Source organism: Loxodonta africana, chromosome 3, assembly GCF_030014295.1.
Source record: "Loxodonta africana isolate mLoxAfr1 chromosome 3, mLoxAfr1.hap2, whole genome shotgun sequence".
NCBI lineage: Eukaryota > Metazoa > Chordata > Mammalia > Proboscidea > Elephantidae > Loxodonta > Loxodonta africana.
The window spans coordinates 179779739-179805536 of NC_087344.1; the positions used below are offsets into that span (position 1 = coordinate 179779739).

General features: G+C 44.0%; 5 protein-coding genes across 5 annotated transcripts; 2 read left to right on the forward strand and 3 right to left on the reverse strand.

Moving 5' to 3' along the window:
* Window positions 1-345: 345 nt before the first annotated feature.
* LOC100658484 (histone H3) lies at window positions 346-11231 on the reverse strand. Its single transcript, XM_064282507.1, has one exon. It carries the CDS (start codon window positions 11226-11228, stop codon window positions 10818-10820), a length of 411 nt encoding a protein of 136 aa, XP_064138577.1. The 5' UTR covers window positions 11229-11231; the 3' UTR covers window positions 346-10817.
* Window positions 11232-12122: 891 nt separating this feature from the next.
* LOC100658203 (histone H2A type 2-A) lies at window positions 12123-12753 on the reverse strand. Its single transcript, XM_003409516.4, has one exon. The coding sequence runs from the start codon at window positions 12694-12696 to the stop codon at window positions 12304-12306; it is 393 nt and encodes a 130-aa protein (XP_003409564.1). The 5' UTR covers window positions 12697-12753; the 3' UTR covers window positions 12123-12303.
* Window positions 12754-12983: 230 nt separating this feature from the next.
* On the forward strand, window positions 12984-16731 carry LOC135230790 (histone H2B type 2-E). Its single transcript, XM_064282510.1, has one exon. The coding sequence runs from the start codon at window positions 13049-13051 to the stop codon at window positions 13427-13429; it is 381 nt and encodes a 126-aa protein (XP_064138580.1). The 5' UTR covers window positions 12984-13048; the 3' UTR covers window positions 13430-16731.
* A 2657-nt stretch (window positions 16732-19388) lies between these two features.
* On the reverse strand, window positions 19389-24943 carry LOC100657920 (histone H2B type 1-L). The gene has a single exon (XM_064282511.1). It carries the CDS (start codon window positions 24839-24841, stop codon window positions 24461-24463), a length of 381 nt encoding a protein of 126 aa, XP_064138581.1. The 5' UTR covers window positions 24842-24943; the 3' UTR covers window positions 19389-24460.
* A 207-nt stretch (window positions 24944-25150) lies between these two features.
* Window positions 25151-25706, forward strand: LOC100657634 (histone H2A type 2-A). Its single transcript, XM_003409514.3, has one exon. The coding sequence runs from the start codon at window positions 25211-25213 to the stop codon at window positions 25601-25603; it is 393 nt and encodes a 130-aa protein (XP_003409562.1). The 5' UTR covers window positions 25151-25210; the 3' UTR covers window positions 25604-25706.
* Window positions 25707-25798: the final 92 nt, after the last annotated feature.

Here is a 25798-nt window from a genome sequence, read left to right on the forward strand (position 1 = left end):
GAAGCTGATAAAAATCTTCAATTTCTTCATCTTTGGCCTTAGTGGTTGGTGCATAAATTTGAATAATAGTTGTATTAACTGGTCTTCCTTGTAGGCATATGGATATTATCCTATCACTGACAGCATTGTACTTCAGGATAGATCTTGAAATGTTCTTTTTGACAATGAATGCAACACCATTCCTCTTCAAGTTGTCATTCCTGGCTTAGTAGATTATCTGATTGATTCAAAATGGCCAATACCAGTCCATTTCAGCTCACTAATGCCTAGAATATCAATGTTTACACGTTTCCGTGTATTTTTGACAATTTCCAATTTTCCTAAATTCATACTTCATATATTCCAGGTTCTGATTATTAATGGATGTTTCCAGCTGTTTTTTTTTTTTTTTCTCATTTTGAGTCATTCCACATCAACAAATGAAGGTCCCAACAGCTTTACTCCATCCACATCATTAAGGTCGAGAATTTACAGCACATAAAATGGTAGATAATTAGGATAATTACATCATATCACAAAATGGAGGACAGCCACACAATACTGGGAATCATGGCCTAGCAAAGCCAACACATAATCCCTACAATCACAGGTTCCATGCATCTTATTTGCATAGTCTTACTCAATCATTGTGTGAGTCACAATGGCTAGAAGGGCCATATTGCACCACAATCTCTGAGCTTCACTTTCTTCATCAGTAACATTAGGGTAAAAAGTATACCTAGTACATAAGGTTTTTACAAGGATAATATGTATTAATTTTATAAAGCACTTAGCATTGTGACTGGCACTCAATAAATGTTAATACTTATGAATGGTAACAATTACTATTAGGATTTATACACGCATTCCTTGAGAGTCTTGTTAGTAGAATCTAGCCCTCTGAGCCCACACCTCTGGCCCACTCACAAAATTGAATTTCTGAGGCTCCAGAGCCAAGGATCATAGGCTGGAATGGGACCCAGAAGGTCATTCTGAGGACCTGGCTGATTGGCCACCTGCCCTTTGTCTCCTTTTCCATCTCTTCACAGGGCAATAAGACCAAATGCAATAACCTCCCAACCTTTAAAGCCAAGATCCAAGTAGCAAAGGAAGGCAGGGGGAAGATCAGTCAAAGAAACACAAGCCAAAAACCAAGGACTGGCTAAGGAAAATTCAATCATGAGCTCAAAGTTTAGCCCTGAAAGTGTCCACTGCCTTGAGGAAGGAAGTTTGCAATGATACCAGGTGTCTTAGTTATCTAGTGCTGCTATACCAAAAATACCAAAAGTGGATATCTCTAGCAAACAGCAATTTTTTTTTCACAGCTTAAAAAAAACTTCTTGCATCGAGTCAATTCCAACTCATGGCGACCCTATAGGACAGAGGAGAACTGCGCCATAGAGCTTCCAAGGAGTGCCTGGTGTATTCAAACAGCTGACCTTTTGGTTAGAAGTTGAGGAGAGTAGAAATCTGAATTCAGAGCATCAGCTTGGCTCGAGGGGAAGGCTTTCTCTCTTGGCTCTGGAGAAAGTTCACTGTCTCTTCAACTTCTGCTTCCTGTTTCCTTGGAGATCTTTGTGTGTCTTGACAACTATCTTACTTTATCTCTTTCTCTGCTCTCTTGTTTATACCTCAAAAAAGATTGACTCAAAGTACACCCTACAGGAATCCTGCCTCATTAACATAACAAAGAAAATCTATCCCCTAACGGGATTATAACCACAGGCATACAGGTTAGGATTTACAACACATATTTTTGGGAGACACAATTCAGTCCATAACATCAGGAGACACCTATCTATTTGCTCATCCTATTGCCCAAGAGGTACAATGAGATTCAGAACCAAATAGCAAACTGGCCAAATTTTAAAGTTTGCTAATGTCCAGAGCCGGTTGTCAAGCAGGGAAACAGATTTCTTATACGGCTGTGTATTGACAGATTATAATTTGACGCAACGCATTAGGAGGCCTATTTAGCAATAACTATCAAAAAAAAAATTTTTTTTTTAATTGAAAATTACCGTTCAGATGTGCTGGAAAATGTACCAAGTTACAATGACAAGGATGATGAATTATAAGCATTTTTAGTAGCAAAAACCTGGAAAACATTTAGATGTCCATTAACACGAGCCTGAGTGAATCAATTAAGAAATAGCCATTAAATGAAACACTATGCATCCTTTAAAAAGAATGAGGTAGGTTTATATAGAAGCATTTTTATACCTGTAAGGATTGATACAGAAAGATTTCTAAGTGTACGTGTGTATATTTTTTAGGTGAAAAAAAGCAAAGGGGATCAGCAGGGCCGGGACAGGAAACCAGGATGCTCCAGGGTCTCCAGCTCTTTCCTGCTGCTCTCTACTCTCAAGAGAAAGAAACATGGTGCACTACTCTGTTCTCACAAGGTGCGGCATCAATAAGAATTTCTTTCTTCATGACCCCTTCCTTGCCTCAATTTCCTGGGCTGTTCCAGGATCCATCCAACCTCAGGAAGCCAAAGAATTAGACCTTCTGCTCCAGAATTTATTTTATTAGTACATTTTGTTTACAAATTTTTATCTTTCTTTTGGGCTTTTTCATATCCTTGTAAAAAGTGCCAAGGAGTACAGGAAAATAAACAATGCAAAAAGTGGCAGTACTTTCTATAGGAACTCAGCCTGTCTCAGACAAAGGAAAAAAAAAAGAAGAAAAAGCAAAGAGCAGGACAGTGTAAAGTATTCTCTTCCATGTAAATTTTCCTGAAAAGATATATATGACTGTGTTGGTAAACAAATAGAACATTTTTCTAGAAGTACATGCAAGAAACCTGATAGTATCTGCTACCATCATGAAAAGGAAATGGAATAGCTGACTGGGAAGAGCAGGATTTTACTTTTCATTTTATTCCTATCTGTACTGTTGGATTCTCTCTCAAGAAAAGATCACTTTCATTTGTGTGTGTGTGTGTGTCCACAGAAATAATCTGAAGAGTGGGATTGGGGCCCTTTTTGTTTTTCCTTTTTAAATCTTTTGGTATTATAAAGAGATAGTGCTATAAAAACACGAGGGCACACCATCTCAAAATGCCTAGTATAGCCTGGTACACTGTATACACTCAATAAATATTAGTTAAATCCAAGAAAAAAAAATTTATAAATTGAAAAAGAAAAGAATTCACTAAAAATTAGAGTGTCTGGTTTTCAGCAGTTATTCTTCTGGGTGCTTTTCCTTAACACTCAATTTTTATTCATTTAATGGGGCCTGATTTGAGATCTACTTCTGAAAATGAGCCAGTGAAAACCCTCTGGATCACAATGGTCCTTTCTGCAACTGATCCTGGGCATGGCACAGGACAGGGCAGTTTTTCCTTTGGTCGTGCAGGAGCCACCATAAGTTGGGCAACTAACAACAATGGAGCCTGGTGATAAATTTGATCCTCAGCTGGGCTAATCACACCTAAAGAGCTAAGCTTTGGAGAACCTTGGAACCAGGCAGTGGAAATTAGACTCAGAAGAATAAACCCTGGAGAGCATTGTTGATTCTTGGACAAGTTGAGAGTGATATCTGAGGAAGGTTAGTCTGGCTGAAGGAAAATCAGTTAAGATGCTTTTGCAAGCCATATAGGGTCCTGGGCAAAAATGGTGGCAGCAGGAATGAAGATGTTGAAAAAAATCCAGATTCCAACAGAAGGCAGCACAGAAACTTCTGGGTCCTCCAAACTTGAAGGGACAGTTTGGGTTGAATTTATATACTTCTCTTTTATCTGAATTAAGTAATAATTCCCATCTATTTTTTTTTTTATTGAATACTCACTATGTACTAGGTATCAGAGATAAACCATTTCAAATCCTCAGAACAACCCCAAAATGTAAATATTATCCCCATTTTAACCAAAGAAGAAACTAGAAGTTTATGTAGTTTAAATAACTTGGAATTCTCTCATATACAATGATGCTTCTGAATTGTATTAAAATATTTTTCTAAAATTTACAAATCACAAGTAATCTGAGGATCCATTAATAAATTTGCCATATACATTTAATGGAATCATAGAATATTAGTGCCGGAAAAAGATCCAAGAAATCATGTAGTCCTATTCCCTCGTTATATATTTCCTCTGGTTTCAGGACAAAATGCCACACTAGCTTCCCTTCCCCATCAGATCCCTAAGTGGCAAAGAGTTTCCTCAGAGGGCTGTCCTTGGGCCATCTGTTTATAAGCTCTGCCCAGGGATTCCCCTAGCTCCTCTGGGCAGATGGGAGAATCCAGCAGGGGTCTCTAGATCTACCTCCAGGTCCTCAGGCTGCCTGAAGGACACAGTGACCTGTCACTGCCCGTTGACAGCTCTGACTCAGTGTTCACTATCCTCCCGGGCTGCCTATTCCTGTGAAGGTGGTATCATCCTCCCAGTCACTCTGGTAGGAATGTTCTGAGTCATCTTTGATTATTTAATGCCTCAACAACCCCCTTCTGCCCTTTCCCCCATGTAGGACCAGGCAATCTTCTGTCCGTAATAGCCCCCAAAACTTCCTTCCTGTGCATTCCTGTGCCTGGTTCCCTTGTTCTCATCCTCAGCACCTCTCATCTGCTCTGCCCATGAGGCCCGTGTCTTGGCCTTCTGCCTCAGGGGTCACACCCTTCAGATTCCATTTGCACTCCCAGCCCCAGACAGTTGTTGTTGTTTTTGTTAGGTGCCATCAAGTCACTTTTGACTCCTAGCAACACCATGTGACAGAGTAGAACTTACCCATAGGGTTTTCTAGGCTGCAATCTTTACGGAAGCAGATCACATCTTTCTTCCGGGGAGCCACTGGATGGGTTCAAACCTCCAACCTTTTGATTAGTAGTCAAGCTCTTTACTGCACCACTAGGGCTCCTTAGCCTTCTTTATATACAGCTTTTAATTACGTTACCTGGGTGCTTAAGACATTGCTCCCATCACTCCCCACCCCCTGCCGCCCTTTTCTTGTTTATTTTCTGTTATCCTCGTATCTGACTCTTTCCTACTCCCCATAGAAAACTATTCTACTATGTATGACTGTAAAGTGTATAAATGTATTTTTTTAATTTATAGAAATACTGTTGTTTTAAATTTCATTACTACATTTTCCCCTTAGAACTATGTCTTTAAGATCTGCCCTTGCTGTTACGTGTCCATTTAGTCCACTGTCTCTTACTGCTGTAGAGCGCTCCCGGGAGTGTATCCCACACATTTTATCTGTCACTCTTCCAATAATAAATGCCCATGTTTTCCAATGTCCCATCATCCTTATCATGTTCGCTGATGGACCTCTGTGAGAATTTCTTTTGCATAAATATAGAGAAGCAGAATTGCTGGGTTCTTTAATCTGCGTAAGGAGCACTGGTGCAGTGGTTAAGAGCTCAGCTGCTGACTAAAATGTCAGCGATTCCAACCCACCAGTGGCTTCACATGAGGAAAGACCTGGGTATCTGCTCCCGTAAAAATTACAGCCTAGGAAACCTATGGGGCAGTTGTGCTCTGTCATATAGGGTTGCTATGAGTGGGAATAGATTCGACGACACACAGCAGCAAAAATAATTAATCTACAGGGCCGCTATGACTCAGAACCAACTCGGCAGCACCTAACAACAACATCCTTAATTGGTCCCCCATCATTAGGCACCAAGAACCTAAGCCCCCATCCCAACTAACCCTGGCCATTACTCAGCTTTCCAATATTTGCTGGAAAATCCGGTGTAAAATGACATCTCATTATTGTTTTAATTTGCTTTCCTCCAAGTACTAATATTTATGAGCATCTCTACATACATATAATAGATGTTGTGCTTCTTCTATTCTCCACCTATTCATATCCTTTCCCCCACACTGTTTATAAGAAAATCTCCCTCCTCCCCAATTTGGCTTTCAAGATCCGCCCTCCTCCCACCCCCAAACCAAGCTGGCTTCAAAGTCCACAACACTGAGCATTCATTTCCCATCAGTGACCTTGGCCCACCCTGTGGACCAGCCACCACACACTATTCTTTTAACAGTTAAGTGCTTGACTGCTAGATGAAGGTTGGTGGTTTGAACCTACCCAGGAGGCTCTGCAGGAGAAAGACCTGGAGGTCTGCTTCCATAATGATTACAGCCAAGAAAGCCCTAAGCAGCAGTTCTAGTCTGTGATACGGGGCCGCTATGAGTTGGACTCAACTCTACGGCACCTAACAACTGCCTCAATCACACTCCCTGCCCCTGCCCCACGTTCCTCTTCAGAAAGAGCACCACAATTTCCCCAGTTAGAACTGACCTTTATCTCTGAACTCCCAGATAACTTAATCTGCATCTTTCTTTGCCACCTACTACAAGATGCCTTCTGTTATATACATGCCTTCTCACAGAGCCTACAAACCTGCTTTCCATTTATGCAAACTCATATACGGTACATGCCTCCAGGTACGTATGCAAGAATAGAGAGATGCCTCGATCCTGACTGAACAAGATATTAACTATTTTTAATCTGAGTGATTTTGCTTTGTGCTTTGTCATTTTCTCTATGGCAGTGATTTTCAGTTGCAGTTTGTAACCCATTAAGTTAGGTGGTAAAATCAATTTAGAAGATGGGAACCAGCTTTCTTTCTTTCTTTTTAATGAAACAGATTAGGATACAAAATATCAAAGTACAGCCCAAGTGCAAAAAAATATCATTTTGTGAAGTTTCGATTTTAGATGCCTGTGGGTATGCAGTAGGTAGTGATATAAAATGTATTTCTTACTGTGGTCTGTTGTCAGCAATAGGAGCTACTGTATACATATATATTGATACTATAGCTATCATCTGTTACTATTGCATTGTTTTCCTCTGAAATAATAAATCTAATACAAAAATCAAAAGGCAAACACTAAGACCCAGGCTCAATTCCACCTCTGCCATGTTCTGCCTGTGAGGCCCACATTCCAGTTGTCTCTCCCTCACCAGGGTTATTGTGAAATCAAATGAGAGGAAATGAATGAAAGGTGAGCCGTAAACCAGCCCAAGTATTCTTCCTGCCTGGGCCACACAATCTAGAAGCTGATCAAGTGTTTAAAATTATTCATGAATTGTTTTTGTGTGTTGGTCTTTCTTGTTGTTGTTGTTGTTGTTACTGACAGGATTGTAATTTACAACAGTTAAGATTAATGTCACTGATACATTATTGATGTTAATACCTTTAATATTGGCTTATTACCACAGGTAAGTCTGTCTTCTAAGCACTTTGTATTTAGAATGTATTAGCTCTTTCCATCCTCACAACAATCCTGAAATGGGTACAGTTATTATCCCGATTTACAGACGAGAAAACTGAGAAACAGACAGCCCAGTCTTTTCTCTTTGGACCCTTTTCCTGTTAAGGGTTGGAAGCCCTGGCCATGCCTCTCAAGGAGCCTCAGATCTCAGTCCCGGTTCGCAGTTCACAGTGGTGAGGTCGTAAGCTTGTTTCCCAACTCCTTTCTTTCTTCCTTCCCCCGTCTCTCTTCAGGTATACTTCACTCTCTGCTATTGATCACACCCTAACTTATGCCTTTGGGAATGTAAAATCAGACACCCTTCCCCAGGTCATCTACCTTCAGGAACAGGTTGTGGGGAGTGGCAGGGTGTTGCTCAGTGAACTCGTTTCTCAGTTACTATCACCAGAATCAGGCTAAGGATGAGGCTGCTGCCTTTTGCAGTGCAGTGAATTACTTAATATGGCTCTTCTTGCCACAGTCTTAGTAACTTCCACCAAATGACTGGGTGGGACCATGTAAATGAGGTACTTGTTGCCACCAAGGGGATTGGATAACTTGCTAATGATGTAAATAAATTGCATGGCACCCTTGTGGAGGTATGGAACCCTAACAAGGGGACTGGTCAGTTTTGCCATCCCGCTAGGCAGAAATGAGCCATCCCAGAGGCAGAAAGGGAGGATCTCACCACCACCAAGAAAGAAGAGCCAGGAGTGGAGTGTATCCTTTGAACTCAAGATACCTGTGCTGAGAACCTCCTAGAACCACGAAACAGAGAGATGGAGCTGTAACAGGAAGATAGCAAGGGGCTACAGTAGTGTGAGATGGCAAGATAGCTAAGGGAGATGACAAGATGGCTTCGGTAGAGCTTCTCAGCCCAAAGAGAGCGGAGTGTCTTCAGGCACGAGGCTTATTTGGGGCGTGAGGTGTCTCCAGGCACTTATCCGCAGAACTAAAAGCTTTGTAACACTTGCCTAAACAGGAAAGGGGCTGAGGGGCCAGAGAGAGGCCTATCTGTGGGAACAGCTGAAAAGAGACTGTCCTGATCAAAGAACTGTACCCTGAGTCATTCCTGAACCTGAATTGCAGCCTGTTACTTCCTTAATTAACCCCATAATCATGACTATTGTCTGAGTTCTGTGTGGTGTGGCCATTGTCATAAGGCAGAATTAAACCTGAACAGAGTGTTTTTTACTTCTTAAAATACCTGAGCTTAGGGCAGACCTTTCCTAGAATCAAGCTAGACATGTACAAGCTAATTATTAGAGGAAAAGTATTTATCTTGTCCTTAATTATTCTTTCTTTGACTCTCATCTGAGAGTAGAGAATGATTTAAGTACAGAAAATGATTAAATGTTGAAATATACATTTTAAATTGTTATCTTGCATTGATGAACTTAAGGAGCCCTGGTGATGCAAATTGTTAAGCAGTCAGCTGCTACCTAAAAAGCTGGCATTTTGGACCCCACCACCTCCCCGCCCACTCAGCAGGAAAAGACCTGGCAAATGACCTCTATGAAGTTTATAGCCAGATAACAGCCCAGAAAACCCTGTGTGGCAGTTCTAGTCTGTTACATGAGGTCACTGAGTCAAAAATCAACTCGACCACACCTGACAGCAAACATTGATTAAACTCAGTTTCCTCTCAAACAAATGGAGGAAAATTTGGAAGATTCCTGTGAGGTTAGGCCTTCTCAGTAACAGAACTCGCTGTTGATTCTGACTCACAACGACCCTATAGTACAGAGTAGAACTGCCTCATAGGGTTTCCAAGGTGCAGCTGGTGGCTTCGAAATGCCAACCTTGTGGTTAGCAACCAAGCTCTTTACTGCACCACCAGGGCTCCTTCCCAGTAATAGGAATCTGAAATTTTATTCTATTCCAGGCTGGGTATTAACAATGCCACCAAACTCCCTTTTGAGAATCCATCAGGGAGATTAGGGGTGCCAATCCTGGTGAATTAAAGCAGTGGGATCTTCGAGCCCAGCAGAGGTAGAGACAGATGACTGACACCAACATCCCCAGGCTCCAGTGTTTGCATAGCCACCCCTAGGCCTGAGATGCTGAGCAAGACACTTAGCTTCTGAGAGCCCCAGGCTGCACCTAAGGGTGTCCCTGCACTATGTACCTAAAAGGCTTGCCATGACGATAGGTGGGATGCTGAGTGTAGTGCTCTCCTACACAGCTCTAAAAGTCACTACTTTTTAACTCAGTACAGAGCCAGGCCCATGGATCCACCCTGTATTGTGGGTCTGAGCAGGGAATGAGGGCCTTGGCTGAGACTGGGAGGCATGCTCTGGAAATCACTGTGACCCTGGAGCAGAAACATGTGGCAAACTCATGGCTGGAGAGGCCAGAGTCTAAACTGTCTCCCCCTTTTTCTGACACATCTCAAGAAGGGCAGAACAGAGTTTTAAAAAACTAGGTTTCCTTCCGTTTATGTGAATTCTCGCTTATCTCTGTAATGATTGCTTTTCACTGTCGACTGTGCTGAAACAAAACATAAGCCTTGGACTCAATAAATGACCTAGAATTTCAAGAGACATCATCTAAGACCGGTGCTGTCACTTGTATCTGAGCGCTGTGAAGTGTGGGCTCTGTCAGACACTACCCCACTCCCGCATCTACTAAATGGCCTTGGACTTCCACCTTACAGCTATTACAGAATTCATCACTAAAGCCTCTACCCTTTTTCTTAGGATGGGAAGCTTCATCCCGCCAAGGGAGGGCCATGCTCTGCCTGGTCTACTGTCTTCCTAAAAACTTAAAACTCGGGATCATAGGCCTCCCCTGACACTGGATAGTCCCTCTAATTTCAAGAAAGAAAAAAATGGGTCGCAGCTTTTGGGGACACCTTCCCGGAGTCTCACTGTGAAGGGTAGGAAATAGTCCATTTAAGGACGAGATCGCCAGAAGTGGCCTAAGTCTGGGGGCCCAGGGCACTGGCGGCATTTGAGTTTAGAAGCTGAGGGTAAAGAAAAAAAAAAATTTTTTTTTTTTTTTTTTTTTTTGAGGGCTGGTAAAATCCTGCTGGGGAGGAGCCGAAGGATCTCCGCTAGGCAGAGGCCACGCCGGGGAGGCCATTTTCGGTGAGGGCGGGGCGAGGGGAAGCGGCGGCGCGCACCCGGCAGCGCGCAGTCAGTGCTCGCGAAAAGGGCGGCCCAGGCGCGCTCCCCACCGCAGGGACTCCTTCTGGTGTCACCTTGTCCTCCACTCCGCTACCTACACCGACAATTCGCATACTGGGTCGCCGTCATGTGCAAAAAGGCACAGAAGAGCTCAGGCACAAAAATTACGGGGTCAAATGAGTGGCCAGATTAAAATGAAAACGTGTCCCTGTCCACCCTCAAGCAAGCGCAGGCGACCTCGCGAACTCAAGCCCGTAAGGCTCCAAGTTTTAACAGCCTAGAGAGCGGTCTTGAAACATGGAAGCAAACTTGCTCCCGGGCCCTCTTTCCCACAACCAGCCCATGGAGCCTAGCGCTTCACTAGTTAATCCTGTCTCAACTGTGGAAGCTTTCGCCCGGTGACAAGCCAGAGTAAGTGACACAGCTGCTTTCCAATGCTGCTGTGGGTGGCTCTGAAAAGAGCCTTTGGATGAGATGGAACCCCGAGCCGAGTGCAGTGTAACTTAAGCCCGCTCCCCGCGGATGCGGCGGGCCAGCTGGATGTCCTTGGGCATGATGGTCACGCGCTTGGCGTGGATGGCGCACAGGTTCGTGTCTTCAAACAGCCCCACCAAGTAGGCCTCGCTCGCCTCCTGCAGCGCCATCACGGCCGAGCTCTGGAAGCGCAGGTCCGTCTTGAAGTCCTGCGCGATCTCGCGCACCAGCCGCTGGAACGGCAGCTTGCGGATCAGCAGCTCGGTGGACTTCTGGTAGCGCCGGATCTCCCGCAGGGCCACGGTGCCCGGCCGGTAGCGGTGCGGCTTCTTCACGCCGCCCGTGGCCGGCGCGCTCTTGCGGGCGGCCTTGGTGGCCAGCTGCTTCCGCGGGGCCTTGCCCCCGGTCGACTTGCGGGCAGTCTGCTTAGTACGGGCCATAACGGGTCAAGACACGAGCTAACCGGCGCACCGATAGATAAAGCAGACCCGGCCGCCCCAGCAGTCTTTATAAGCGCAGTCTCTCCCCGATTGGGCGGGAGGATAATTGAAAGTCCCGCGCTGACTGTCCATTGGCTGTGACATCACCCTCCCTGGAGTCACCGGCGGGCTCGGGTGGAGTCTTCCTCCCCACCCCCGCCTCCCTTTCTACTTTCAGTTTGCCAACAGTTTCTCTCCCTGGTTGTCCCCTAATTCTGTCCTCATTCAGAAAGGCCTTTTTTATTTGCAACCTAGTAAGACCGTTCCCCCTCAGCCTTTCACTCCTTTAGGACACTACCCGTCCCCCTGTTTTCTGCACTGTGTATGTAGCTCCCGAACTGAACGTTCATCCCTTCCTCCCAAAATGCCTCGTTACCTTTTCACAGCCCGCTCCCACATTTGCTCTGGCTAATGGTTTCCTCCGGGTCCGTGCTTTTCTGTTCGGAAAGTTGTCCGCTCCCAGGGCGCGAGACTGCCTCGGAAAGCATAGTGGAGCTGTATCTCAGCCGCACAAGCGTTTCTTAATCCCCAAAACACTGGGCTCGGCTGAGTCTCAGGTTCGCCACACTCCGGGGAACTGCCCCTCTACTGAAGCGAGGGATAACTTCCCCCTCAAACTAGGGTCGTGTTAGGTGGTGGACAAAGACCTCAGGAACTAAATAGTCGTGCACTCGGCCCCGATGGAGCTGATGAGCTGGCGCTGCCCAGCATATAGTTGTGGCTTCAAAGACCATGGATGGCACCCAAGATGTTTGGTGCCTCCACTTGGGTTCACTTCTAGGATATGCAACTCACTCCGTGGGATGAAATCTAAAACAAAATGCTGGACAGTGGAGAGCGACCGGGAGAACATAAAGGAGAGGGCGCTTCCCACCCACCTAGTGAAAGTTGGGCATGTAAAGACAAACGAAACAGAGCGGATACAGTTTAACAACTCCTTTCATTTGAAAAAAGTGGGTGGCTCTGAAAAGAGCCTTTGATTTCACAGGTGACCACGGAGAGACGGGTTGGGCAAGCAGGCTTCGAGCCATGGGCTTCATTTGCCCTTTGCCTTGTGGTGGCTCTCGGTCTTCTTCGGGAGCAACACGGCCTGGATGTTGGGCAGAACGCCGCCCTGGGCGATGGTGACCTTGCCCAGAAGCTTGTTCAGCTCCTCGTCGTTGCGGATGGCCAGCTGGAGGTGACGAGGAATAATGCGTGTCTTCTTGTTGTCGCGTGCAGCGTTCCCTGCCAGCTCCAAAATTTCTGCCGTCAGATACTCGAGCACGGCCGCCATGTACACCGGCGCGCCAGCCCCCACCCGCTCGGCATAGTTGCCTTTGCGGAGCAGGCGGTGGACTCGGCCCACCGGGAACTGAAGGCCCGCGCGGGAGGAGCGAGACTTGGCCTTAGCGCGAGCCTTGCCTCCTTGCTTGCCACGGCCAGACATGAGAGCAAAAATAACCACAACCGCTTCTACTGAACTACCAACAAAATAGCCGCGAACTATGCCGCTTCCCCCTTTTATAGGCAGAGCAGCGATTGTCTGCGGACCGTTTTGATTGGCTACAGCGCATCTTTGTCCTGATGACCAATAGGATAAGCTCAGCTCAAAAAAAATCCACTCATTTACATAATCTCGCCCTCCCCGCACCGGCGGAGCTGGAAACAAGCGAATCACAGAGCAGCGTAGTCCGAACGCATTTGCGTAACGCCTTTATAGGTACCGAGCCGTCCTCGGCAGGCAGTGTGAGTGTTGTGGTAGTTGTGACCGTTGGTCTTTGTAACGTGCAGTCTTCGCCATGCCGGAGCCGGCCAAATCCGCTCCCGCTCCCAAGAAGGGCTCTAAGAAAGCTGTCACCAAGGCCCAGAAAAAAGATGGCAAGAAGCGCAAGCGCAGCCGCAAGGAGAGTTACTCCATCTACGTGTACAAGGTGCTGAAGCAGGTCCACCCCGACACGGGCATTTCGTCCAAGGCCATGGGTATCATGAACTCCTTCGTCAACGACATCTTCGAGCGCATCGCCGGGGAAGCGTCTCGCCTGGCGCATTACAACAAACGCTCGACCATCACGTCCCGGGAGATCCAGACGGCCGTGCGCCTGCTGCTGCCCGGCGAGCTGGCCAAGCACGCCGTGTCCGAGGGCACCAAGGCCGTCACCAAGTACACCAGCTCCAAGTGAGCCTCCTATCGGGACGCAGCCTTCACACAGTCTCTGGCCTTTTTGCTCCAAAGGCTCTTTTCAGAGCCACCCATCTTGTCAGTGAAAAAAGCTGTTCTCACGGTTCTCCCTAGTTGCAAGTTATATTTTTTTATTCTGCTACCAGTTTCCCTTAGTCCTCATCGGCCCTGAAGATTGAGAGAAATCTAAAGTGGGAAAAGGTTCTTTAGCTTCGTTGAGAGCTAGGGCCAACACTTGCTCAAATACACGTTTTAGAAAGTGGACCGTGGTCCGTATACGTCCTACGCAGTGTGTTAGAAAAAGGTAAAGATGGGCTCAAAAGCGGTGAATTTTGTTTTTTAGGCGATCGGATGCGGGCAGCACCACGTAAACGAATTTTTCTTGCTAGAAACTTCATGCAATGTTAGTGTAAAAATGTAAGGAAGATACTTTGAGAAACTATGCCCTAGTACCTAGAGTAAACTTCTGATGAACCTGGGTGTTCTAATGAAATAATTTTTAGCTATATCCCCTTATCGTTTCATATTCCTTTCAAGTACAATCGTTCCATATATACTGCTTACATTCAAGAGTTTAAGCAAAACTCCGAATAAAACGAAAAGGTAGCTATGATCAATAGTAAACCATTTTACTCAGGTGTTGACACCTATAAATTCCCTATAGTTTTAGTTCTGCTGTATTACAGTCCTCTGGGTAAGAAAGGCAGGAGGGAAAAGGCTTAAAATTGCTCAGGGATTTCAAGAACTCCTACCAGCTAATTATAAAGTGCCCTCCAGAGACTTTCACCAGCAGTTTGTTGTTATAACTGCTTGGCTTTAAAAATATTTGTCCCTTCTCCAGAAAACATTCATTATCTCTTAAAAATTGAGGCACAAAAAAATAGAATCAAAAATGTTCTCTCCAGTTTTTAAACAGGATGCCTTAAAAAAGTGTTGCCTAAAACAGTTCAAAGGCCTTTAGATTCTAATCTGAGATAAATATTTCTAAAACCCCCTCAAAGTGCCACTGAACCGAAATCACTGGGAGTAAGAAGCAAGGAGAAGACACCAGGCGATCCAAATGTTTGATAAACACTAATATATTCATTGTGTAGCTGCCATATTCCTTGGAAAAAACCTGTTCACACTTTTCAGTCACTGCTCCAGACATTTTCTTGTGTTTTGTTTCCAATTGCTGTCTTGCTAGAAAACTTTCCAAGAACTGTTTGTAATGCTCCATACAAAACTAGTTTCACGTATTCCCTCATTAATTCAGGACACCAAATATGGAATTTTACATTCCCACCTTTATTGGGGTTTAAGAAATACATTTTAAGAGGAGGTCAGATGAGAACAGGCAGTCAAGTCCTAGAAAAATACATGTTCAGTGCAACAGTGTCCTAAGCAAGTCCCCTTGTTTTTTGCTCACTTTTTTCCTCTTATTTACCTACATAAAATCCCAAACACTGTCTTCTAGCATGGTTTTCATTACCTCCTGTCTGCCCCACCCAATCAAACACAGATAATTCGTTTCCTAGTTAAAGGGCACTATGAGTAGGGATCGACTCCACGGCAGTGGGTTTGGTTTTTTGGAGTTTGGTTATTGTACTAAACCTACATCTTCTTTCCAGTTCTTAGTCCTTGTGAAACATTTCCCTGCCTTTGCTCATTCATGCCTTGCTTGGCTCTATGAGAGAAAAGGCAGATTGCTGGACCCTGAAAAGTTCAGGTAAAGCATGAAGATGGGAAGTGAGGGGAAAGACAAGAGGCAAAAGGTTGAGTTTTTACAGGGTAAGAATATAAGAAAGTTTTAAAAGGAACAGAATATTAGCTAAATAACCTAATCGTATGTGGAGGAGACAGTGGTCGACATTTGCATCTGGAGAGTCTCAGGATATAAGTAGTGTCCTAGGACTGCTGAAACAAAGTACCACAAACCAGGGGGCTTAAAACAACGGAAATGTATTCTTTCACAGTCCTGAACGCTGGATGTGTGAAATCAAGGTTGCAGCAAGGCCATGCTATCTTCAAAGGCTCTGGGAAGACTCCTTTCTTGCCTCTTCCGTAGCTTCTGGTGGCTGTTGATAATTCTTAGGATTCCTTGACTTGTAGCTGCATGACATCAATTTCTGCTTCCCTCGCGGTGCTCTCCTGTGTGTGTGTCTATATCTTCATATGGCTTTTTTATAAGAGTACCATTGATTGGATTTAGGGCCTACCCTAACCCAGTATGACATAATCTCAACTTTAATTGTTGTTAGGTGCCATCCAGTCAGTTCCGACCCACAGCGACCCTATGTACAACAGAATGAAACACTGCCCGGTCCTGCACCATCCTTACAATTGTTGTTATGCTTAGGATATGAATGTTTATGCGTTCCATTTCATTTTTGATGACTTCCAATTTCCCTAGATTCATACTTTGTACATTCCATGTTCCGATTATTAATTGATGTTTGCAGCTGTTTCTTCTCATTTTGAATCATGCCACATCAGCAAATGAAGGTTCCAAAAGCTTGAGTCTCTTCATGTCATTAAAGTCAACTTTACTTTGAGGAGCCAGCTCTTCCCCAGTCATCTTTGAGTGCCTTCCAACCTCAGGGGCTCATCTTCCAGCACTGTATCAGACAATGTTCTGCTGCTATTCATAAGGTTTCATAAGGTTACTACTTTTCAGAAATGGACTGCCGGGTCCTTCTTCCTAGTCTGTCTTAGTCCAGAAACTAAGCTGAAACCTCCCCGCCTTGGGCGACCCTGCTGGTATGTATACTGGCGGCATAGCTTCCAGCATTACAGCAACACCCAAGCCCCCATAGTACGACAAACTGATGGAAACATGGGAGCAACTTTAATTACAACTGCAAATACCCTATTTCCAAATAAAATCACATTCTGAGGTTCTAGTCATGAATTTTTTGGGAACACTATTCAACCTAACATTGTTATTGTGTGCCGTCAAGTAGCACTGCCCAATAGGGTTTCCTGGACTGAAATCTTTATGGGAGCAGATCACCAGGTCTTTTCTCCCATGGAGTGGTTGGTGAGTTTGAACCACCAACCTTTCTGTTAGCAGCCGAGCACTTAGCCACTGTGCCACCAGGGAGCCTTCATTCAAACCAATACAGGTAATAAAGCAGGAAACCACTAATCTTGAAAAAGATGGAAAAGGTGACTCAGTGTAACTATGACACACGAATGGCCTTCTTACCAAAATTCACACTTACAGGTGTGAAAACAAAACTGATACTTTGTTTTGACTTCGTTTTGAATAATTATACACATCACTTCCTGCAATAAAGGATAAGAAAAAAAAAAAAAAAAAAACACCTTGCACCCTGAGAGAAAAAAAAACATGTTGGGATACAGCAATAATTAGAATAGAAAAACTCCCAACCCACAAAGAACTACATTCTAGTTGACGGATACTGAAAATGAGAAAGAAATATATAATATTCAGGTGATGATATGTGCTGTGAAGAAAAAGTAAAGCAGAATCTGGAGTTGAGTGTGGAAGACAGGTTTGATCAGATAATACTTAAACAGAGGCCTGAAAAAAGATTGTGAGCCATGAGGATACCCTGAGGAAGAGTATTCCAAGAACAGAAAACAGCCAAGTGCAAAGGCTCTGAGCAGGTGAATGTTTAGCAAGTTCAAGGAACAAGCAAGGAGGCCAGTGTGGCTGAAGGACAGTGATGGAAGAAAAGATTCACAGGAGATGAATAGCTGAGGGGCAGACCTCATAGGCCATCACAAAGATTTTGCCTTTTATCCTAAATGAGATGGAGTACCTTTGGAGAGTTAGATCAGAGGAATGATATGATTTGTGTTTTTAAAAGTTCACCCCGGATGCTATGTGGAAAGCAGATTGTAAGAGAGCAAGAGCAGAGGCAAGGAGAATAATAAGGCTATAGTAGAAGTTCAAGAGAGAGATGGATGTTAGCAGTAGAGATGGTGAGAAGTAGTTGTTATGGATTGAATTGTGTCCCCATCAAAATACGTGTCAACTTGGCTAGGCCATGATTTCCAGTATTGTGTGGTTGTCCTTCCTTTTGTGATCTGATGTAATTGTACAATATGTTGTAAATCCTAACCTCTATGATGTTAATGAAACAGAATTAGCAGCAATTGAGTTGAGGCAGGACAATCTACAGAATTAGGTTGTATCTTGAGTCAACCTCTTCTTGGCTCAATATACAACCTAATTCTGTAGAAATGAGGGAGAGTGGGAGGAATGACTACCACCAAGAAAGAAGAGCCAGGAGCGGAGCATGTGCTTTGGACCCAGGGTCCCTGGGCTCGAAACTCCTAGACCAGGGGGACGACTTATGACAAGGGCTTCCCCCTCCACCAGGAACCCAAGAAAGAGACAGCCTTTCCCTGGAGCTGACACCCTGAATTCGGACTTCTAGCCTCCTGGAATGAATTTCTGTTTGTTAAAGCCACTCACTTGTGGTATTTCTGTTATAGCAGCACTAGATAAATAAGACAGTAGTCCAAATATATTTCAAATGAAATTGATCAATTGAATGTAGGATATGACACAAAGGTTTTGGACTGAGCACATGGAAAATAAGACTTGATATTTACTGCTATGGGTAAGGAGCATCTTTGGAGGGGAAAAACCAAGAGTGTTTTGAACAAAATGTTGAGATTCCTATTAGCTATCCTAGTGGAAATACAAATACGAAGTAGAAAATACGAGAATCTGGAGTTGAGGGTCAAGAAAGAGGTTAGATTTATAAAGTTTGATGTCGGTCTGATTCTTGTTCATTTGTAGGTGATCTACCCTTTCTTTCTGGAAGCATTTAGAACCACTATTAACATGTCTAAGGTAATTAGATGGCATAGTTTGTACTCGACTATTAATCTCAAGGTTCAAATCCACCCCGCAGTGCTGTGGAAGGCCTGATGATCTGTTTTCTTAAAGATTTCAGCCAAAAAAACCCTATGGAGCAGTTCTACTCTGTCACATACAGGGTGGCCAGGGTTGCTATGAGGCAGAAATGACTTGACAGTAACAGGTTCATAACGTGTCTAACCTAATTAAACTAGTTGCTGTCGAGTTGATTCTGACTCATGGAAACCTTGTATGTTGCAGTGTAGAACTGTACACCCTAGAGTTTTTGTGGCTGTGAACTTGCAGAAGAGGATCGTAGGACTTTCTTCCAAGGTGCCTCTGGGCACGTGGGTTCAAACTGCCAACCTTTCAATTGGTAGTCAAGCACTTAACCATTTGCACCACCCAAGGACTCCTTTATAACATGTCCACATATATTTTTGTTTTTCCCTAGGAATGTCTCAACTTTGGTCTCAGCGTTTGACTAAAATTCCCTATCCAACTCCAGTTTCACTTCAGACTTTAGAAGGTAGAATAGTCAAATGTCTAAGTCAAGGTCATTTCTGGCATTCTTGACCTAGTGCAACCATGTAGGTCCACCATTACCTCTAATGCATAAAGTTTTTTAAGGGATATCATTCAGTTCTAGTTAATATTTAGATGACCATTCTCAAACTAGGTAAGCACAACTTGGGGTATAAATTCTCCTTCCTGTTGTTAGGTGCCATCAAGTCATTTTCAACTCATAGCAATGCCACGTGACAGGGAACTGCGCCATAGGGTTTTCTCCTGGAGGGTTTAATATCTTAGAAGTTTATGAATCAATAGAGAGAGATTCCAATTTGTCATGCATAAACTCATTTAATTTATTGCGAGGAAGTCACAGCAAGGCAGGAAGGTAGGACCTCAAGACATTCATTTTTGCAGGTCAGAATCAGAAGTACAATGTTAGTTCAATGGTTAGAGTCCCAATATTTAGATTTTAGGTTGTTACCTTTCACAAGAAGTCTCAGGAGGAAGGCTTGACCATGGCCCCATCTCAGGAGAGGTCCTTCGTAGCTAGGGTCTGAGGTTGGTGGCAGTGGGCAGAGACTCATTCTCTGGAATCGTCTCTTCTTCAGAGAGTGTCAGAGCCTAGAGAGGAGTCTCTTGCCTCTGTACTTCTCTTTAAGGAATGAGCTTAAACCTACTGCTTATGTACGGTTTTGTAGCCTTGGTCTCATGTAATAAGGGCCAAGTGATGTCATGTTTAGTATGTTACATCTTTTCTTCAAGGACAGACATTTGCCTAATGTTGCATCTTTTAGAAATTAAGGGGTTGTTTAGGATAATTCCGGATGTCTCAAGGCCACCTATAGAGATTTAACTTCATGTTACATTTCTTTCTTCATCGTTTATAACACATCTCACATACTCCACATACTTCTACTATTCTGTTTTTAAAGCGAGAAAAGTTCTAGTCATAGTTTCTCCTAGCTTGTAAACTATAATGATTTAGAATTTTCTGGTTAGAGAGCATCTCGTAAGTATGTGTGTGTATATATATATATTTATATATTTCTAAGTTCATATTATGAGTGAGTGGTACATATGCAGTAGGAAGCACAGCAGTATTGGAAACAGGAGCTTATGTGATTTGAGAACATACATAAGTATACATAACAGGTTATCTTGGCTGTGATCTTTAGGGAAGCAGATCACCGGGTCTTTTTCCCACAAACCCACAGGTGGGTTCAAACCTCCAACCATTAGGTTAGCAGCCAAATGTTTATCCCTTTGTGCCACCAGGGCTCCTTGAAAATTTCTTCAGTGTGTTTTATATGTTGAAATTATATTAATTAACATATAAATTTATTTTATTGAAAAATTAAAATGCAGCAATAATTAATGACTGCAAAAACTGTTTCTATACTAACAACTTGTAAAGTCATTGATTACAATTTTTAAAAGATTTTCAAACCTACAGAAAAGTTGAAAAAAAATAATGCAATGAACAATCGTACAGCCTTCACCTGGATTCACCAACTACTACTTTTTTTTTTTTTTTAGGTGAAGTTATATACAGGAAAATGCATCAATTCAACAATTTCTACATGTACAATTCAGTAACATTGGTTAAGTTCTACAAGCTGTATCATCTTTCTTGATACCCAACTGTTACTATTTTGCTACATTTGCTTTTATCTCTCCTCTTATGTGCCCACCCACATTTTTTCTGAACCATTTGAAAATAACTTGCAAACATCCTCACACTTCCTCCCTACATACTTCAGTAACACTCTCTTAAGGATAAGGGCATTCTCCTCTATAACTACAATATCATTATCACACTCAAGATATTTAATATTTACTCAATAATATTAACCAACATACATTCTATATTCAAGTTTCTTCAATTGTCAAAATTAAAAAAAATCCTACAGAGCTATCAGATTAGTTTCCTATGGCTACTATAACAAATTGCTACAAATTTGGTGATTTAAAATACGCATTTACTCTTTTACCGTTCTGGAGGTCAGAAGTCCAAAATCAGTTTTACTGGACCAAAATTAAGGCCAAGCTGCCTCCAGAGGCTCTAGGGGAAAAATCCATTTCTGTGCCTTTTGCACCTTCTAGAGCAGCATTCCTTGGTTTATGGCCCCTTCCCCCCTCCATCTCCAAAGCCAACTAGCTTATCATCTTCAAATCTCTATTTCCATCACCCTTTTCCTCCTTTGGCCTTCTTTCTTCTTCTTATAAGGACCCTGGTGACTGATTACATCTAGGCTTCCCCTCCTTCTCTCCCAGGATAATCTCCCCATCTTAAAATCACATCTGCAAAGTCCCTTTTGCCACATAAGGTAACATTCACAGGTTCTGGGGATTATGACTTGGACATATTTGGAAGCCATATTAACCTACCACAGTTGTCTACTCAAACATCTAATAATAGAATTACATTGTTTATATTTCTTTATCTACCCTATTTGGCCTCTGAGACCTTTTGTTATTAATTTCAAATATGTCAAGACTCAGCCCGGTTTAAAAAAGAGCATGTCATACTCAAAATGGCTTAACTAGAAGTCCAAAGGTGCAGCAAGCTGCAAGGCTGGCTGAATTCCATGAGGGGCTCAGTTCTCTGAATCCCCCTCAACTGTGCCCTTCTTTATGTGTTGTCTATAACCATTCTTGCCTTCACACCAAGAGACCATTCCATCCAGCTACTGCCTCTTGAAAGCAAAGAGATTTCTTTCCCAAAGGGTATCAGCAATCTACACTCTCCTGCAGACTGTTGCTCAGTTCAATTTCTGAAATATCTGTGCTAATTAGATTGGTGTATAATCCTGAGGAGTCCCTGGGTGGTGCAAACTATTAACACTCGATTGGCGGATAACCCAAAGGTTGGGAGGTTCAACCACCGAGAGGCGCTCTGAAGAAAGGCCTAGAGATGTACTTCTGAAAAATTAGCCATTGAAAACCCTGTTAAGCCAGGGTTTGAACCCCTGCTGAGAATTCACCTTTCTAACAAATTCCCAGGTGATGCTAAGGCTGCTGGTTAGAGACCAACTCTGAGAACCACTAGTAGAGCAGTGGGTCTCAAAATTTATCATACATAAGAATCACCTGGGGATCTTGTTAAACTGCAGATTCTGATTCAGTATATGGGGTAGAAATGCAAGTTCTCATCAGGGGTTCAAACCGGAATGAACCATAACGGGGCACAATTCTACTCTGACACACACGGGATTGCCGTGAGTTGGAATCATCACCTAAACCTAAGAGCTGCTTTCTGAGAAACACGTAGAGCAGTGGTTCTCAGTCTTGGCCGTGGGTTAGAATCACCTGGGCAACTTCACAGGGCTACCCCATAAAACTTAAATCAGAATTTCTGGGGGTGGGACCCAAGATCAGTACTTGTTAAAGGTCCCCAGGGAATTTCAATATGCGGCCAAAATTGAGAACCAATTAACATGAGGGATTAGGTGGATTCTTTAATGAAAATCAGGATACAACTAGAGAAAACAGGAAAAAATAAATGCTGCATAGTTAAATATATACATTGTAGGGCTATCAACTACTAAATTAAATTTCATGACAACATGAAAAAATAAAGTTCAGAGGTAGTGCTTAAAGGCAATGTTTTGTTCTGTTTTCTGAGCCCTGGATAAGTCAAACTACCAACTCAATATATTCACTTGAATATCAAAGAGCTTCTCAAATTTCAATCGGAAGCTCCTCCAATGCCCCAAACCATACCTCCTCCCAGGAGTCCATCCTTAGTTCGAACATTGCTATCTACCCAGTTGCTCAAGCCAAAAAGTTAGGAGTTTCACTCATAACCAAATCCTGTCAGCAGATTATTGATCCAACTTCCAAAATATAATCTAAATCCCACCATTTCTCACAGTCTCCACTGCTATCACCATACTCCAGTTGGGTATCTCTAACCAAACCCAGGGGAGTCTCAGAATTTAGCATGCATCAGAATCAACTCCCAGGGCTTGTTAGATTGCTGGGGACCAGGAATTATCGTTTCTAATAAATTCCCAGGTAATGCTGATTCTGCTGGTCTGTCAGGTGCCTGCGAGTGGATAGCGACCCCATGTGACAAGGTGTAACTGCCCCTTAAGGTTTCCTAAGCTGTAACCTTTGCAGGAGCAGACCACCAGGTCTTTCTCCTGTGGTGCAGCTGGGTAGGTTTGAACCACCAACCTTTTGGTTAGCAGCCAAACACTTAACTACTGCTCCACCAGCACTCCTTCCTGTTGGTCTGGAGGCCAGATTTTAAGAACCACATCCAGCTCACAACGCTGCAACAGCCTCTTAATTTGATGCCTTCTATTGTCGGAGCCACTGTCGGAGCCCTGGTAGCGCAGTGATTAAGAGCTCGGTTGCTAAGTTAAAGGTTAGCAGTTCAAATCCACTAGCCCGTCTTGGAAACTCTGAGGCAGTTCTATTCTCTTATAGGGTCATATGAGCCTGACTCCACAGCAGTGGGTTTACTGTTGCACTGGTGGGACAGTGGTTAAGAGCTGCTAGCCAAAACGTCTGCAGTCGGCACCCACCAGCCAGTCCACCAGCCAGTCCGTGGAAACTGTATGGGGCAGTTCTACCCTGTTCTATAGAGTCATTATGAGTCAGAATCGACTCAACAACAACACATTTGGTTTTTGGTTTTGGTTTTCTGCTGTTGTCAGCCTAGGATCCATGATCCCCAAAGCAATCAGAGTAACCTTTTTAAAGGTTTAAAGGTTTAATGAGCTCATATTATCCAACCCTACCTGAAAATAGTCCAATGGGTTCCCAATACACTGGAAATAAATTCTAAAACCAATCACATTCCGCTTGCACTACACCATATTTTCACTTTTTTTGCATTCCAAACTCCAGCTTCGGAAATTATACATATTTTGTTCCTATTATACGGGACTGTCTTCTGTATCTCGACATGGTTGTTACAAAGGGATAAACTCCGTTGATAATTCTTGGGAGTAAAACATTATCACTGCATGATTAAATTAGGTTCGGCTTCACGCTATTTGATGTAAGAAGCGGCAGAGAGAAGACACCAGCACTTAATTCCCAAATTTAAAAATCAAGATTCCATCTCCCTTACTGGGGAATCTTTACTTGAACAACTAAGTCAGGAGCTTTGAAGAACTAAGGACACAAACTCCAGAAATTAGTCAGCAGCATATATGAAGGAAACTAAATTATCCTTTTTCAGTGCACAGGACAGGAGCACGTAATGGAACAAATCTAAGCACTCCCAGTAACCTTACCACTTGGGAATAACCGAATCGTATTTCTTTGCTCTTACAGGTAACTTATCCTGCTTAACGTTTATCAAGGTTAATACAGCACAAACCCGTGTTTCACTAGAAAACAACTACCAGAGCACTTGAACCTTCACGTGTAATTCAGGTACCCAACGTCAATTTTAATAGCAATTGAACGAAGGACGAATCCCACCTACTCCCCCAAAGTTTTTCCCCCACCCTCCACGGCCATAAACTCTTTTCCCATTTGAGACAGAAACGAGCTAGATACCTGTGTTTAAACAAGGTTTAAGTTTTCTTACACTAGACTTGAAGAAAGTATGAAGATACAGCGGGGACACATTAAACCCATAGGGCCAGTGACAGCTTCTTTCGTTGACACAATGGGCGGCTCTGAAAAGAGCCTTTGGAACAAAGAAGCCGGAGACCGTGCGAAGGCTGCATCCCATCAGGTGACTCACTTGGAGCTGGTGTACTTGGTGACGGCCTTGGTGCCCTCGGACACGGCGTGCTTGGCCAGCTCGCCGGGCAGCAGCAGGCGCACCGCCGTCTGGATCTCCCGGGACGTGATGGTCGAGCGTTTGTTGTAATGCGCCAGGCGGGACGCTTCCCCGGCGATGCGCTCGAAGATGTCGTTGACGAAAGAATTCATGATGCCCATGGCCTTGGAAGAAATGCCCGTGTCGGGGTGGACCTGCTTCAACACTTTGTACACGTAGATGGAGTAACTCTCCTTGCGGCTGCGCTTGCGCTTCTTACCATCTTTTTTCTGGGCCTTGGTAACAGCTTTCTTAGAGCCCTTCTTAGGAGCAGGAGCGGATTTGGCCAGCTCAGGCATAATAAGAACTACCGAACTGCAAAAAAACAAAAACAGAAAACCCGTCCCAAAACCACTAACAAAACAATCGAGCCGAGCCTGCCAGCAACAGCTCGGTACTTATAGAGGCGGTACGCAAATGACGGTTCTGACTACGCTGCTCTGTGATTCGCGGGTTTCCAGTGGCGCCGGTGCGAGGCGGGCCAGATTATGTAAACGAATGGATTCTAACCGAGCTATGCTATTGGTTTTCAGGACAAAGATGCGCTGTAGCCAATCAAAACGGTCCGCAGACAATCGCCGTTCTGCCTATAAAAGGGTGAAGCCGGGCAGTTGGTGGCGACTTTGGCGGTTGTTTAGAGAGAGTTGTGTTCGTGTGTTCTCGGTGTAATGTCTGGGCGTGGTAAGCAAGGAGGCAAGGCTCGTGCCAAGGCCAAGTCGCGCTCTTCCCGTGCAGGCCTGCAGTTCCCGGTGGGCCGAGTTCACCGTCTGCTCCGTAAAGGCAACTATGCCGAGCGGGTGGGGGCCGGTGCGCCCGTCTACATGGCGGCGGTGCTCGAGTACCTGACAGCGGAGATCCTAGAGCTGGCGGGCAACGCGGCCCGGGACAACAAGAAGACGCGCATCATCCCCCGTCACCTCCAGCTGGCCATCCGCAACGACGAAGAGCTGAACAAGTTGCTGGGCAAGGTCACCATCGCCCAGGGTGGCGTTTTGCCCAACATCCAGGCCGTGTTGCTTCCGAAGAAGACGGAAAGCCATCATAAAGCAAAAGGAAAGTGAGATTGATGGCTGGAAACTGCCCGCCCAGCCCCCGTCTTCCGTGGTCATCCGTATAAGCCAAAGGCTCTTTTCAGAGCCACCCACTCTTATCAAGTGAAAAGAGTTGTTGCAATATCCAGTCTCAGGTCTACTTTCTTGATAGTGATAGCCGAGTTCTCTGTAGCCGCCATATAGAAGGTGGGTGGGAAGTGGAAT